The 15,413-nt window shown below is 59.4% G+C and overlaps 2 protein-coding genes across 4 annotated transcripts in view; one reads left to right on the top strand and one right to left on the bottom strand.

Moving 5' to 3' along the window:
* The window catches only part of CROCC (ciliary rootlet coiled-coil, rootletin), a 34,927-nt gene extending 28,988 nt beyond the window's left edge, over positions 1-5,939 (top strand). Inside the window, exons 30-37 of the mRNA XM_016216138.2 lie at positions 63-226; positions 1,297-1,512; positions 2,183-2,407; positions 2,829-2,978; positions 3,327-3,527; positions 3,741-3,872; positions 4,447-4,623; positions 5,307-5,939. Of these exons, the coding sequence (XP_016071624.2) occupies positions 63-226; positions 1,297-1,512; positions 2,183-2,407; positions 2,829-2,978; positions 3,327-3,527; positions 3,741-3,872; positions 4,447-4,623; positions 5,307-5,393 (1,352 nt within the window). The 3' untranslated portion in view covers positions 5,394-5,939. The remainder of the gene's footprint in view (positions 1-62; positions 227-1,296; positions 1,513-2,182; positions 2,408-2,828; positions 2,979-3,326; positions 3,528-3,740; positions 3,873-4,446; positions 4,624-5,306) is intronic.
* Positions 5,940-7,067: 1,128 nt separating this feature from the next.
* Positions 7,068-12,587, bottom strand: MFAP2 (microfibril associated protein 2). Of its 3 annotated transcripts, XM_087820208.1 has the most exons (9): positions 12,569-12,587; positions 10,409-10,479; positions 9,311-9,400; positions 9,095-9,121; positions 8,937-9,023; positions 8,770-8,814; positions 7,999-8,086; positions 7,744-7,817; positions 7,068-7,571 (listed from the first exon to the last, which is right to left on the bottom strand). In XM_087820208.1, exons 2-9 carry the CDS (start codon positions 10,443-10,445, stop codon positions 7,468-7,470), a joined length of 552 nt encoding a protein of 183 aa, XP_087676334.1. In that variant the 5' UTR covers positions 10,446-10,479; positions 12,569-12,587; the 3' UTR covers positions 7,068-7,467. The 3 variants fall into 3 exon arrangements, with proteins under 3 accessions (XP_087676334.1, XP_016071616.1, XP_016071607.1); XM_016216130.2 differs by lacking the exon at positions 12,569-12,587 and having other exon boundaries at positions 9,311-9,397; positions 10,409-10,739; XM_016216121.2 differs by lacking the exon at positions 12,569-12,587 and having other exon boundaries at positions 10,409-10,732.
* Positions 12,588-15,413: the final 2,826 nt, after the last annotated feature.

The following is a 15,413-nucleotide window of genomic DNA, read 5'->3' as shown; positions in this document are numbered from 1 at the left end:
GGCCTGGTTCAGGCATCCGGGCTGTGCCTGGCCAGGCCTCACTCCTGGGGTGGGGGCCTCAGCTCGGCGCAGCGTGGATGGGCGGCTGAGTGGGGCCCAGGCAGAGCTGGCGCTGCAGGAGGAGAGTGTGCGACGCAGTGAGCGGGAGCGCCGGGCTGCCCTCGACCAAGTGGCCGCCCTGGAGAGGAGCCTGCAGGCCACCGAGAGTGAGCTCCGGGCCAGCCAGGTAGGCAGGAGCTGAGGGCCAGCAGGGCGAGGGGAGGATCTGTGTGTCTGAATAGATGTTTGTAAGTCCTACTGTGTTCACGTATCTGTGTTTCTGTCTGCCTGACTCTCCAGAAGCACATTCACAGCCTGTTATCTTGTTCTATGTTGAGATCACTAGGCTATAGAAGAAAGAGCTTGGCATTTGAACTTGACTGAGACAGGTTCAAGCTGGCTCTGCTAATTATTAGTCTGCCCAAGTCTCATTTCCTCCTCTGTAAAAGGGGGACACCAGTAATTGTCCCACAGAGACGATGCCCACGACTCTTGACACATAGGTGGTACTTGGGACCTCTGTTTCCTGAGTCTCTCTAGAGCTACGAGTGGTGTTCTGGGGTTTTTGTGTGTGTTTATTGGACATCTGTGTGTGTGTGTGTGTGTGTATGTGTGTATCTGGGCAGGATGCACAGGCCCCGGGGGTGACAGTCCAAGCTCCCGAAGACTTGAGCCCCTCTCATAGCCTCGGATCCCCTCTCTCCCTCCCTCCCTCCCCCTTTCCTTCCCAGGCCCTCCATTACTGTCCCCACAGCCCAGCCCCTGCCTCTGGCTCTAGGCCGAGCTTGAGCTGGGTTGTTGTGTCTGCGGCTCCAGCTCTGGCCTTGGGCCCAGCCGCAGGGGCCGCGGGAGGGGGCCAGGAACAAAGCTGGGCAGGAGCCAGCGTGGGGCTGGCGGGTGTAGACCTGGCAGGGTTGGGGCTCTGAGCAGGGTGGGAGAGGGGCCAGGCCTGGGGGGGCGATTGTAAGAACACCCCCTTGCTGTGCCCTGTGTCCAGGATGGTGACAGGGATGGAATGACCCCAGTCTGTCTTCCTGTCCTATCCCTACTCCCCAAGCTTCCTTTACCGTCTGAACTCATTTGGGGGGAGGAGGATCATCCCCTAAAACCCAGTGGGGCCCAGGACCCCTGCCAAACTCAACTCAGGTCACGCATGCAGCTTCTGGGCTGCTCCCCACTTTCTCCAAAGGGTCCTGAGGGATGCGGCAGGTGTGGGGTGGGCTGGACATCTGGGGCCTGAGCCCTCCCCACCCACAGGAGAAGATCAGCAAGATGAAAGCCAATGAGGTGAAGCTGGAGAGCGACAAGCGGCGCCTGAAGGAGGTGCTGGACGCCTCGGAGAGCCGTACCATCAAGCTTGAGCTGCAGCGGCGCTCGCTTGAGGGGGAGCTGCAGCGCAGCCGCCTGGGCCTGAGCGACCATCAGGCCCAGGCCCAGGTCCTCCAGGATCGGGTAGACTCTCTGCAGAGACAGGTGGGTCCCCTCCCCCACGTGCAGGCTCCTCATCTGCAGGCCCAGTGCCAAGTGCTTTACGGGGGCTGTGTAATCCTCCCAGCAGCTCTGTGAGGTATTATCATCACCCTTATTTCATGGATGGATGAACAGAGGTTCAGGGAGGTGATGTCATTGCCCAAGAGCACACAGCTAATAAGAGGCAGAGCCAAAATTAGAATTTAGGACTGGTTGATGACAGAATCTGCACTCAGGGGAAGCCTGCTGGACAAGTTAGAGAAGTAGATTTCACTCGTCTCCTATTTTGCCTTGGCTGCCAGGAAGCTCATCTCTACCTGGACTGCTCAGTAATTCTGCTAGCCCTGCACAGGCACCACCAAAGTCAAGAACACAGAAAATTCCAGGGTTGTAATAGATACTCTCTCTGCTCCGTAGCAAGGAGGAGAGGGCAATGAGAACAGGGAGGAGACGGCGGGGTTTGAGACAACCAGGTTGATGGTGCTCTGGGCAAGGGTAGTTAACCAGCAGTGGGACGGGGCCCAGGTGGCAGGCTGAGCCAGTAGGAGCACATGGGAACAATGAGTATCAGTGATGAAGGCCTAGAGAGAGGTAGGAAGGGCTTGGCTTGGACCTTTCTTCTGGAGGCCACAGTGAGAACAGAGCCACTTTACCACCCTGTCTCTCCTTCCAGTTGGCAGACAGTGAGGTGAAGGCGGGGACTCTGCAGCTGACAGTGGAGCGGCTGAATGGGGCCCTGGCCAAGGTGGAGAAGAGCGAGGGGGCCCTGCGTGACAAGGTACAGGGCCTGACGGAGGCCCTGGCCCAGAACAGTGCCAGCCTCACCAGCACCCAGGACAAGAACCTGCAACTGCAAAAGGCCCTGACGGCCTGTGAACATGACCGCCGAGTACTCCAGGTACGGGGGTTCCAGGGTCTGGCTGGGGATGGACCCAGTAAGCTAGTTAGTTGCCAATAGGGCAGGCTTGGCGGGGTCCGGTAGAGAGCCAGCCAATGGGGCAGGCAGTCGGAAACCGTAAGGAGCCAATCAATGAGAAGGAGGAGTGGGCCTAATAAGAGCAACAGTCAGTGAGAGGAGGCTCTGGAAGAGGCAATAAGAGAACAGGCTTGGAGGGACCTAGATGCAGGGTTAATGGGGGAAAGTTGGGGTCTGAGGGGTCCCCATCTTATATAGGTCAGTGGATAGGCTGTGGGCCAGTCCTGCTGTCTGGCTCACCCCCCAGGTGAAATGACTACCTATTTTCCGGGCTGTGAAACTGGCCGGAGATAAAGAGTAGAGGGTGTGCCCCAGCCTGGCACCATCCGCCTCTGCCCCCCAGGAACGGCTGGAGGCTGCTCGGCAGGCGCTGTCCGAGGCCCGGAAGCAGAGCAGCTCCCTGGGCGAGCAGGTGCAGACAATGCGGGGCGAGATGGCGGATCTGGAGCTGCAGCGTGTGGAGGCTGAGGCCCAGCTGCAACAGCTGCAGGAGGTGAGGGCCAGGGTGGACCCCTTCTGTCCCCAGGATGCTGAGGCCTCAGGATGGAGTCAGGACCTTCCCACCTATCTCAACCTCATTCCAGACCCAGGCCCAGCTTCCTGGGAGGAGGAACCCCACAACCCACGAGCCCAGGAATGAAGCATGGTACCCCCATTATAGAGATGGAGAAACTGAGGCTCAGAGAGGAGAGCTGTCTGGCCTCAGGTGACAGTTCCCTGGTGTGGGCCTCACAGTCGTCCTACAGAGTTAGTGGGCATAGCATGCTGGCATTGTCCTCCCCGAGCTACAGATGCACACACAGGCCCAGAGGAATTAGGGACTTGCTGGCTTCTGCTGCAGGTGGTGCAGCAGCGTCAAGAGGCCGAGGCTGTGGCCCTGCGCACGGTCCAGAAACTGCAGGACGAGCGGCGGCTGCTGCAGGAGCGCGTGGGCAGCCTGCAGCGTGCTCTGGCTCAGCTGGAGGCTGAGAAGCGGGAGGTGGAGCGGTCAGCCCTGCGGCTGGAGAAGGACCAGGTGGCCCTCAAGAGGACGCTGGACAAGGTAGGCTGCTCCCCAGGGCCCTCCCCTCACTTCTGTTAGGTCCTAGCCGTGGTTGGTCCCAGCTGCATGTCACTAGGGTCTGGGGGCCCTCGGTTCCTTCTGGTTCCTGGTCCTGCTGCCTCTAAACTAACACCCCTTCCGGAGCCCCACCCCTGGTTCCCAGGCCTCCCTCTGTCCCGGGCACCCTGCTCCCCTCCTGCTCTCATCGCCTAGGTAGAGCGGGAGAAGCTTCGCAGCCACGAGGACACAGTGCGCCTTAGTGCAGAGAAGGGCCGCCTGGACCGCACGCTCACGGGGGCAGAGCTGGAGCTGGCTGAGGCCCAGAGGCAGATCCAGCTGCTGGAGGTCTGCCCCTTCCCTCCCAGCTCTGGACACCCTCTCCCTAACCCATGACCCCACCCCACTCCAGCCTGTGTGTCAGGCTGTCCCAGGAGTTGCTGAAAGCTCAGCCAGCCCAGGGCCCACAGCCCATGAGCCCAGACCCTGAGGGAGGTATGGGGGGCTCAGAGTGAGGTCCCAGAGGGAGAGGTCCTCCCCAAAGCTCAGAGAAGAGAGATGCTAATGGCCAGTTAGCACTTGAGCCTATGTGTTCATGTCTGTTGTGGACATGTAGAGGCATGAGTGTACATGGGTGTGTTCTGGTGCTTGCCACAGATGTGGCAAGTCTGAGTATTAACAACGTTGTATCTGTGTGCATGTCTGTACAGATGTCTTCGTGTATGTAGGAGTTTTAGGCATATACACCCATGTTTACATGTTTGCTTTTGTGCCGGTATGTGTATGGGCCTGTGTTTGAATACATCTGTGTGTGTGTATGTCTAAATGGGGGTCACTAGGTACCCTAATCGCAGACCAGGAGGGCCGGGGGGTCGGGAACAAGGATTTCTCCTGCACCCCTGAGTAGCCCTCTCTCCTGCAGGCCCAGGTGGTGGTGCTGGAGGACCATAGCCCAGCCCAGCTGGAGGCGGAGGAGCAGCAGCCGCTGGAGCTGCAGCAGGAGATGGAGCACCTGCGCAGTGCCCGGGTGCAGGCAGAACGCACCCTGGAGGCGCGGGAACGGGCCCGCCGGCAGAAGGTGCATGGGCTGGAGGAGCAGGTACTCGGGCCTGACTGGGCTCTGGCCCCTCCCCAGCAGGACACCCCCTTGGGGAGCTGGGCCAGCGAGGAAGTGTGAAGCTCGAGGGGGAAGGGGAGGGGGGAGGGCTGGGTGTGACCTCTGGGGTGTAAGCAGTCCGGCATCCAAAACGAAAATGGCCAGTGGGGTCAACCATGGCTGAACACTAGCTTAAGTGCTGTCATTGGAGCTCAGTCCCCTTGCCATGGCTCTGCTCGCTGGCCCTGGGCAGGACTCTCCCTGAGTCGCACAAGTGGCCTCAGCGGCTCCAGCCTCAAGTTATCCCAACCACCCTGATCCCGGGGCCGGGGGGAAGGGGGTGTCTTTTTTTCTGAGAGTAACAGCAAAAGTCCCAGGGATGCTTGTCATTGACCAACTTCAATCCTAGGCCTGGGTCACAGGTCCACCCCTGGAGTCAGGCTAGTGCCAGGCCCATCTGAATGATGAGAGTGGGGATGGGGTGGCCCCCAAAGAGATGCTGAGCAGTCAGAGGACACCTGACTATACCACGGAACTGAATGAAAAGGGGAGAAAACACCCTGGTTCTAATGAGACCTGCTTTTTTCCTGAAATGGGCAGCATTGGGTCCATCTGGGGTACTAGCTGCAGTCACCCCCCCTTTTCTCTGAAACCTGGGCTGGCTCTACCTGCTTTTTCTTCTCCAGGTGTCCATGCTGAAGGGACAGTTGCAGCAGGAGCTTCGAAGGAGCTCAGCATCTTTCTCCCCCGCCTCTGGGCCCCCAGAGAAATGAGCCCCTTCCTGGCTGGTGGCCGGGGCAGGAGAGGGACCTCCTCTCTAGCACAGTCCACTCAAGAGCATGGGCCTATCAGGGCCACCAGAGCTCAAATGGAGGTGGGTAGAGCCACGGTGGCAGTTCTGAGAGGTGGGGACTCCAGTGCCAGGCCAGACCCAGCAGTGGCTTCCCAGCATCATCAGAGCCACTGGCCGTCCGTGGGCCCCACCTCAGTCCATCCCCATCCCCAGATGAGCCACTCCAAACTGCACAAGATCCTCGCTGAGTGGCGGAGCCAAAGCCAGGGGTCAGGGAGACCCTCTTGTCTCTGGCTGGCCCTGGAGCGTGCACTCATAGGAAGGAGGGGTGCCCAGGCCTAGGGCAGGGGTCAGAGACCCAGGCCCTGCCCTGGTTTCCCAGAGGTCTCGCTGCCTCAGTTCAGAATGTTCGTCAGGAAATTCCTTAGAGTTCAGAGTCCCTGTATTTTTATACCTTTTTATAATGTTAACTGTTCAGAACTGTTTGTGTTTTTTATAACAAGAAAACCCCATTTTTCTAAAAACAGTTTTGTATAGATGTGTCCCTTTACTGTCAATGTGCTTTATCCGCCTGGTAGATGGGGGGGAAGACAGGTAGGGCCTGGGGCAAGAGGGATGGGTGCCCCCATGAGAGGCTCAGGGAGTGGGAAGCTTTAGAAAGGCGCCTGTGGGACTTACCAACCTCAGGATGTAGGGTGGGAGGCCTCCAGGGTCCAGTGCCACCCACTCCATTTAACAGATGGGGCTGCTCAGGCTTGGAGCTGTGACCCAACCTGTGGGGCGTGACTCTTTCCAGCTGATGTTTTCTCTTCCCTTTCTCTGGCCCTTCCCCAGGGCCACCCTCTGGATAGTGACAGACCTTCCAGGCAGCGTGGTGAACACAGGCAGGCCCGAGAGTGGGCGTGGGGCCCTGGCCCCACTGAGTGAGCTTGGGCAAAGGTGCTTAACCTGTCAGAGCCTCGCTCGCTCATCTGTAAATGAGAACCTGCCCCACTGGTTATGGGGAAGTCCATATGGAAGGTGTCCGATTAGTGTCTCCAGGGAAAAGCCACCCTCAGCTGTGGAATCCAGTGGAATCAGGTTCTGCTCAGTTCTGCCACTTCTAGATGCGGACCCTTGGGTGGGTTATACTTAATGCCCCTGGGCTTAGTTTCTCTTTCTGTATGACGGGGATATTAATTGTACCCACCACAGAGGCCTATTTGCAGGGTTAGACAGGACTTGCTGAGCGCTGGTTCAGTCTGGTCTCAGGGAGGCATATTGGCTCGCCCTGCTTCTGCCCTCTGGACTGCACCAGCCGCCCACCCCCATCCAAAGCCCTTATCTCAGAGTCCACCTACCTTGACCTCCTGCCTTGGCTCGTACCCCCCTGATGATGGGGGACTCGGGCCTTGACAGCGAGAAAGCTATATTCCTGAACCTTCTATTTATGATGTAACCCTGGGGAGCAGCTGTCATGGCCCATCTTTCTGGCAGGTCAGAACTGAAGTTGGCAGATGGGGAGGCCGGGCTGGGACACGTTGCCTGGAGGCCAGGCTGCCACAGGTCGCCTGGACAGTCCCTTCTCAAGAGGCTAGGTAGCTTCTTAGTGAGGACAGGCCATGTTGGAGGCACCTGGCCACCCCCATTGTGTTCTCTGAAAAATGACTGAATCTTTTGTAAAAACTTCTTTTTAATTTTGTATAAAACAGAGGTGGCCTACGCCCAGGGGCTGTAGGAAATCCAAGCAGACCAGCTGGGGTGAGGGGCACAGCCTACCTCAGGGGGCTGGGGGACTGTCCTCAGAGGGGCTAAGAAGGCACTTCGGAGACCCAGGTCCACTGAGAGGCCTGGGATGCCCCCACCTGGGGGCAAAGACTGAGCAGTGGGGAGCCCTCATGTGCCTCAGGTGGCCACAGGCTGGGGAGGGGCCTGAGACACCCCCGTGGGCCACAGTCCACTAACTTTTTATGGAATAAAGGGAATGTCAGGCCGGTAAGGAAAGCACCAGGTCAGGCAGGGCCCGAGGGCCCGGAATCTGAGGAGGGGCCAGGGCTCGGGGTGCCAGCTGCACCTTAGCAGCCCCCACAGCTCCTAGCGCAGGAGGCCGCCACAGATTGGCAGAGGCCACTGCTGGCCATCACACCACATTTGGAGAACTTGTCCCGACACAGGTCAGCTGTTGGGTGGGAGCGGCAGAAAGGAGTTGGGGTCAGGGTGGGGCTGGGTGATGAGCGCTGCTCCCCACTCTGATTTCAGGATCCCCCCGAAGTGGCACCCGCATATAATGTTCAATAAACACCAGGCGGGTGGGCAGGGCAGGTAGAGGTCTGGGGGTGGAGGCTTCCTACCTCGGAGGAGCTCTTCATGGGCACAGACTGTGCGGACACAGATCTCCTTATTGATGACATACATGCGGCGGAGGCTGCGGGGATGAGGCCGGGGGAGGTGTCAGCCCCACGCTTACCCAGCCCCGCTGGGAGAGCCTGGGCGTCCGGCCCCCAGGCCAAGGCTCAACTTCAGGATTCATTATCTTTCCCCACCTTCCTCCTGGGCTGGCTGGAGCTGTCCCTTTGCCCCCTGCCCCGTGCCCTGCCTGTGCTCACCTGTAGAAGCAGACCTCGTTGAGACACTGTTTGCAAGGCTTGTGTATGGAGTAGAGGCGGGTGCAAGGGTACTGCTCCTCCCGGCAATCTGGGTGACAGGCGGCATCAGACTCGGGGGCTCCCGCTTAGGGCCCAGAACTGGGGTGGGGCAGCCCCAACCTTGCCCACCAGAGACTGGCTCTCATCCAGGGTCTAGGTATGCCCTGCACCCTCCGGCGCAGACACGCACACACCCAGCACATACACAGGCAGCGTTGTTGGACCTGAGGCTGCCCACTTTTATACAATGTATTTATACATATAAAAATTCACAACCACACTTAGAAGCATATATTCAGACACACACTAATCCACACCCACCTCAAAGGAACACACTACCACCCTGAGCTCACGAGGGCCAGAGGGGATCCCTCAGAGTCTGGCGCTCGGGCTCTTGGCTGGGGCAGCATGGGGCCTGCTCAGCCAGCCTGGGCTTCCTGCCCGCCAGAGCACTACCGCTGGCGGGGCGGCCCAGCGCGCTCCCTGCCCCACCCCAGCGTCTGTGAGCAGAGGTCCCCTCCCAAGGCTGCTGCCAACTCAGCCTCCAGCCAGGCCCAGGGGGCAGGGGGGTTTCCCAGAGCTGCCTCGGGGAGGCCTGGAGTTGGCTTGCAGGGCCCCCCACCCCACCACAAGGGCACAAGGCATGGCGGTCTCTGTTCTACTAGCTCCCACCCCACTTCACCCCGGCCCCGGGGCCATGCTTGTTGCTCCAGCTGTCAAGACAGCTCTTACCAAGAGGCCCAGGCTCTGTGGGCTCCGTCTCTCCGTTTCCTGGCTCTGTTGTTGGGGGAGGGACAGGCAGAGATCATTGAGAGAGGTCTATTCAGGGCAGTGTGAGGTCGCCTCTCCCACCCCTGGCACGGACCCCCACTCCCAGGGTTGACGGGCTTGCGGCCTACCGAAGGTGGGCGCCGGGATGACTTCCTGTTGGACTTGCTGCTGAGACTGGAACTGGAACTGCTCCTCTGAGGGCCGAGGAGTGGCCTCTGCAACAGGACATGAGGGGGTCTGCTCTCCCCCCAGATGCCCCCGTCCTACCCAGCCCCCTACCCTTTACCTTGATAATCGTAGTAGTCCGGGTTGTCTGAAAAGAGAGATGAATGTGGAATTGGGTGGGGTCGGGCTCGCTCCCAGCCCAGGGGCAAAGGAGGTTACAACTGAGCCAGGGACCAACCCCCCACCCAGATTGCCATCACTTAACCTCACCAGGTCGCTGGCTGAGCCTTGATGACATGGCAGGGCTGGGGGGACCTAGAGGGGGGCAGGGCCTTACCGATCTGGTCACCGTAATGGGTGTACTGGACGTGGTCTGGGAATGGTGGCAGTGGGTCCAGGTCATATTGCCCCTGAGCCAGCAGGCCTGCTGTGGGGAGCAAAGCATGAGGGGGTGCCCCACGGGGACAGCAGGGGCCCCGAGGCACTTCTGGGGAGGGTAGGTGGAGGTCAGGCAGACGTAAGACCTTAAGATCCTACAACCAGACTCCTAGACCTACATGATCCAAACTCCTTCCTCAGTCATTATGGCCCTGACACTCCCTGGTCCTGTGTCACCTCACTGACCTCATCCTGCCCATCTCCCCCATGCTGGTAGCCTGGCACTCAGCACCCTCCAGCCCGCCCCAAGGCCTTTGCACTTGACTCTCCCTAGGCCTGCGATCCTGTCACTCTCTCCTTCAGGTCACCAATAAAATCCAGCTGGGCTAGGAGGCACTCTCGCTGCCCCCCCCGCCCCCAGCTCATCCTCTGGCTTATTTCTGTCACAGCACTCAGTGCAATCTGACATTTATCTGTGTAATAATACAGCCCTCCCTCCCCTAGACTGGCAGCACCACGAGGGCAGGGATGTCTGCCTTGTTCATCAATATCCCCAGGGCCTAGCCCAGTGCCTGGCACACAGTAGGAGCTCAACAAGTATCTGTTAAATGAATGCATGATAAACCTGTCAGGGCCTTTTGATCCCCATTGATAACTTCTCACTTGACCAATAGGGACCCCTCTAAGGTCAAGATTGTACAGGGTGGCTGAGTCCCAAATGGGTCTAGGCTCCCTTCCTTGGGTACCTCCGACTCCTCTGGGAGGGTCAGTAGGTAAGAGGAAAAGCATGGACTCCTGGTGCCCGAGCGTGTGCCCACACTCCCGAATCCTGCCCGCCGGCTACAGTGGACAGTTGGGGTAAGGGCCCAGGAAATGCCTCCGACTTTGGGAGGGGTTGGCCAGTCCGGTCTGTGATCCAGGAGGCAGGAGGCCCTGGGACCCGGGGAGTTGAGTTCTGGTCACAGGGCAGAACAAAGACACCCTGCCATCTCCCTCCCCCCACAAACCTCACTCTCACCCACATAAGGGGAGCCCCCCATCTCCAGGAGCCACTTACCAGGCAGGAATAGCAGGAAGAGGTAGGCAGCTCTCATGGCTCCTCAGTGAGGCGGGCTGGGCTGGTGTCAGCTGGAAGAAGAGGCGGCAAACTGCACCCCAGGCCCGCTAACCCAGGACTGCTGGACCCACCTCCACTCCCCCAGGCCAGCCTGGAGAAGGAGGGATCAGAGTGGACGCCAGGCATGTGGAGGGCCCAGAGTCTGGAGGGAGACCTACTTTGGAGGGACACTGAGTGCTCAAGTCCCAAGGGACAAGACCTCCAATTTGGCTCCAGGGCTGATCTTGACAAATGCACGCAACCTACCCTGCCCTGCTTGGTAAGAGGACATTTGTAACCCCCCACCAGCCCTGACCCTGCTCTCCTGGCCCACTTCCAGGCCCACCCTCTGGGTCAGCACCTCCCCAGCACCTTCCTGACCCTGAGGCCCATCCTTGGGACCCCAGCCCTGTCCACCAACACCACAGCCCACCACCTGCTCCCAATTAGCCCCTGGGCCCTGAGCATCTTGCTCAGCAGGAAACCACATGCATGCACTGACCCCAGGGGCCCCTAAGGCAGTCAGGCCTGGGCAGGGCTCCCACCCCTAGAAGATTCCTCTCCTGCCAGGCCTCCCAAGACCTGGCTGTGCATCAGACTCATGAGACTGTGGTCTGTTTGTCTGCAGCGGCAGGAAACACTTAGGGTGGAGTCTGAGGAGGGCTTCTCTGGCTCCTCGAAGGGCAGCCCTGGAGAGGACCATGATGTCACCCAGGCTAGCGGTGCTGAAACCCCCTGACACTGTATGACAAGTGTTGTGTATGTAATTTGGGGGGGACAGAGCAGTAATCCATAACTTTCACCAGGCTCTTAAGGTTTAAGAATTCCTGGTGGAGTACAGCCTCCAGTCTTTGGCCCCACCGTGGACTTGGCAGAGTCTACAGGTCCCCGCAGCTTATTTATCCGGGAGGGCCCCCTCTCTGCCACAACAAAGGAAGTTCTCCCAGACAGCTAACCAGAAACCTAACTTTGCTATGTCTCCCCTGGGGGAATCTAGGGAGAGGGAAGAAAAGGCAGAAACGGGCGTCTCGCCCTCCTTCCCAATCCTGAGACTTCTGTGCCCATGCATTCATCTCTGTCCCTTCCTTAACCGTCACTGCAGTCGGAAGAGGCAGGTGAGGACATTGAGGTCGGGGGCGGGGGGGGGGGGGGATGTGACTCATGAGTCAAGTTGCCCGAGAGGCTGGGGACATCTGGCTCCCCACATCCCCATTCTGCAAAGCCCTTAGCCTCCTCTTGGTGAGGACCTGGACCTCCTTCATGCAACTCCCTACAGGGCTGCACTATCCCCTCCTTGCCCCTCCAGGCTGGTGGCAGCCGGGCTCACTGGAGCTGTCACCACTCAGGAGGAGGCCCTGGGTTAGGGCCTTAAGGCGCCTTAAGAGGTGTATGTGTGGGGCAGCCTCTGTCTGTCCCGAAAGCCCTCCTCGGCCTTCAGGGCCCCGCATGGAGTCCTCTCCTCCCCAGAGGGTCTGGCACCCAGGCCTGGGGCTCTTGGGGACAGGGGCCCCCAGGGCAAGGGGTGTGGTTGTAAAGAGTCCTGCGGGGGTAATGAATGGTCCCAGGCGACATCTCCAAGCACCTCCAGACTATGGGTTTTGCGGGTGTGCGGGAGCCCAGAGCCTGCCCAGGCCCCCCCCCCCCGCGGTCCCGGCAGGAGGGGGACAGCGGGCTCCCCCGGGAGGCGCCGTCGGCGCGGAGGCCGGGCCGGGCGGCTGGAGGAAACCAGATGCGGCGGCCGCGCAGCTGGGAACAATCAGCGGCGGCGCGCTCCGGCCTCTGATCTCCCTTTGTCTCCCGCGTCCCGGGGCTCCCGCCGCGCCCCCCACCCCGTCCGCCGCATTCCAACCTCCCGGGGACGGCAAAAGCCGCCCCCATCCCTGACGCCCCCACCGCGGGCTCCCCCCAAACTCGGGCTCCCCTCCCTTCCCAGCTCGCGCCCCCCGCTCCAAGCGATCCCAAACTTTCCAGCTGGCCTCTCAGCATCAGCTCAGACGGCCCGGACCCCGGGACGCCGGCGGCCCCCCCGGGTCGGGGACGCGCAGAGCCCCGCGCAGCCCCCACCCCCGCCCGGGTGCCGCGAGCGCTCCCCGCAGAGTCCCGCGGCCGGCCCGCGCCTACCTGGCCGGGTCGCTGCGCCGCCCGCTCCGAGTCCGCCCGCCCGCCGGAACCGCCCCTCTGCCCGCTGCGAGCCCCCCTCCGGGCCCCCGACGGGCCGGCGTCCGCCTTCCAGCCCCGGATCCGCTGGGTCCTAACGCGAGAGCCGCCGCCCGGGCCGCCGCGCCCTCGGGTCCTCAGCCCGCTTCTCGGGGGGGCCTGGGGAGGGGGAGGCGCCCGCGGCGCCATCCTCACGTCCGTTCCACACTGCGCCGGGCAGGACGCTTCCTCCGAATCTCCCCCGCGCCGGGGCCGCAGTCAGGGGGCAAGCTGAGCGTGGTAGCCCATTTTACAGAGGAGGAAACCAAGGCTCCTAAAAGTGAGTCACCCCGAGCCACTCGGCTGGAAGCAAGCCTTCTGCTCCCCTCTGGCTTCTCCCAGCTTCGAGGACACCCTCTCAGGCCTGATTTTCCTTTGCCTCTCGGGCTGTGCCTTCTGGATGTTCTTCATCGCCCCTGGGCTGTGATATCAGCATTTCTTTCCGCCCACCTGCCCCAGCCTACTAGGCCTGGCCCCACGAATGTCCCCCAAGGCATATCAGATTCCACAAGGATCTGAGTCCAAATTTAGGACCCCTCCCTCCCCCAGCCCTGGCCCTGGAAGGTGTTCCCATTTGGGGTGTTGGTCCCACCATCCTTCCATTACTCTGGCTTCTCCTGACACCTGCCCCTGCATCCAGTGCAGCTCCCAGACACTAATTCTGCCTCCAGAATACCTTCTGAGTCTGTCCCCTGCCCCTACGGTGGTATAAGCCACCACCATCTCTAGCCTGGACTCTAATCCGGGCCTTCCCAAGCGCACCCTGCCCACCCCTGCCCACCTCAGATCCTGCTCCCTTCTACTTAAAGCCTTTCCGCCTTTTCCATGGTACCTAGGATCAGGCTAAGCTTCCCTGTGGCCCCCGAGGGGCAAACCCTTTATACCTGGTTGGGTTCTGCCTCTTCATTCCCTGCTTGGTCTCCCTCCAGCCACATAACCCTTTGGTAGTCTCTCACTGAACTCCTTTCTCTGCCGCCACAGGGCCTTTGCTCAAGCTTTACTTCCTTTTGGAACACTGGTGGGGTCTACCTCCCAGTTATAGGTCAAACCCTCCCTTCCTCAGAGGGGCCTTCCCTGTCTGCCTGTCATGCTCCAAAGCACCTCTGCTTTACTGCTCCCAGCTGTCATGTTGCCCTGTGTCTGTGGGACCGTTTGATGAGTCTGTCAACCACATGACGACAGGGACAAGGTCTGTTTTTGCTCATCCCCGGTTTTTGTTCATTAGGCACGGTGCCGGGCTCAGCCGCTCTTCAGTGAACATTTGTGGAATGAATGTACACTTAGTTCTCCTGGGAGAGACTGGCTGGGTGGGGGGTGCAGGTCCCCTGCCTCTGGGGCAGTCCTCAGTCTTGCCTAGGCCTGAGGCAGGGGCTCCAGCTGAGAGGAGATGGGGATGCCCCTGGATTCAGGCCCTCACCATCAGCTCTCCTGGCCCCGCCATGCTCCCCATAACTGCCTGTCCCTTAGACTCTGAATCTTACTAGATAGGGATAAACACAGCAGTCCCCCCTTATCTGTGGTTTTGCTTTCTGCAGTTTCAGTTATCCATGGAACACTACAGTCTAAAAATATTAAATAGAAAATTCCAGAAATAAACAATTCTTAAGTTTTAAATTGCACACTGCTCTGAAATCTCAAATCATCTCACTCCGTCCAGCCGGACGTGAATCATCACTTTGTGCACGGCATCCACGCTGCATGTGCTCTCCGCCCGTTAGTCACTTAGTAGCTGTCTCCGTTATCAGATCCACTGTCGCAGTATCACAGTACTTGTGTTCAAGTGACCCTTATTTTCATTACTAATGCCACATTCACGTAACTTTATTATAGTACATTTTATAATTGTCCTAGTTTATTAGTTGTTAATCTCTCACTGTGCCTAATTTATGAATGAAACTTTATAATAGGTATGTATTGGAAAAAACACTGTATATAGGGTTCGGTACTATCCGTGGTTTCAGGCATCCGCTGGGGGTCTTGGAACGTATCCCCTGTGGCTAAGGAGGACTGCTGTATGTCCCATACATCATTTGTTCCCCGGTGCTGGTTTGTTGAATGAATGGATATCTGCCACCTCCCTCTCCAGTGTCTATCACAGAAGAGCAGGGACTTTTGTCACCTGGAGTGCTAGGGGCCCTGGGGGCCAGCCCAGCCCTCCATGCCCTCCCTTAGCTCTTCACTGCTATCCGGTGCAATCCTACTAGGGTAGAAGAGGAAATGACCTGGCAGAAACCCTGCCCCCTACTCTTGACAAAGGGGGAAACAGGCCCCAAAGCTGCCTACTCTAGTATCCTGGCTTCCAGATCCTCTCTGCTGCTTCTACCCACTCCTCTGGCCCTAAGGACCTAAGCAGAGGTGGCGGCTATTCGGGGAGGGGGGAGGGAGGAGGGGGGAGGGGGGAGGGGGGAGGGGGAAGGGGTGTGGGAGCTCACTGGAGATTTGCTCCTTTCCAAATCGTCTTTCACACCAGGTTACAAGCTGCACCCCAGCAAAGGCTGTTTTTTGTTCACCACTGTAGCCCTTGTGCCTGGCACGAGACTGCCCAATAAATGCACGAACAATCGGCTAAGGGTAGGGGAGGGATTCAAACCCAGGCCTCCCAGCGTGTCCTCTGACCTCCCATTGAAAAGCACCCACCGCCCTGAGCTGTTGCTGGCTGCTGATGTGGTACCCAGTGCTAGTCTATGGATGTGCCCGACATTACTGGTTCCCTTTGCACACCCGCCATCCCTTCTCCTCACTTTGATTCAACATTTACTGACCTCCCACA

This window comes from Miniopterus natalensis, chromosome 9 (assembly GCF_054644295.1).
Source record: "Miniopterus natalensis isolate mMinNat1 chromosome 9, mMinNat1.hap1, whole genome shotgun sequence".
Classification (NCBI taxonomy): Eukaryota; Metazoa; Chordata; class Mammalia; order Chiroptera; family Miniopteridae; genus Miniopterus; species Miniopterus natalensis.
Note: the sequence above shows the minus strand (reverse complement) of the source record. Positions and strands in the feature narration are given on the sequence as shown.

Bases quoted from the DNA above. Each gene is read 5' to 3' on its own strand.
- MFAP2 (XM_087820208.1), bottom strand. From the start codon at position 10,445: ATGAGAGCTGCCTACCTCTTCCTGCTATTCCTGCCTG. The intron at 9,122-9,310 runs GTAAGGCCCTGC...CTCTCTTTTCAG, and splicing joins CCATTACGGTGACCAGATCG to ACAACCCGGACTACTACGAT. The intron at 8,815-8,936 runs GTAGGCCGCAAG...CCCCAACAACAG, and splicing joins CATCCCGGCGCCCACCTTCG to AGCCAGGAAACGGAGAGACG.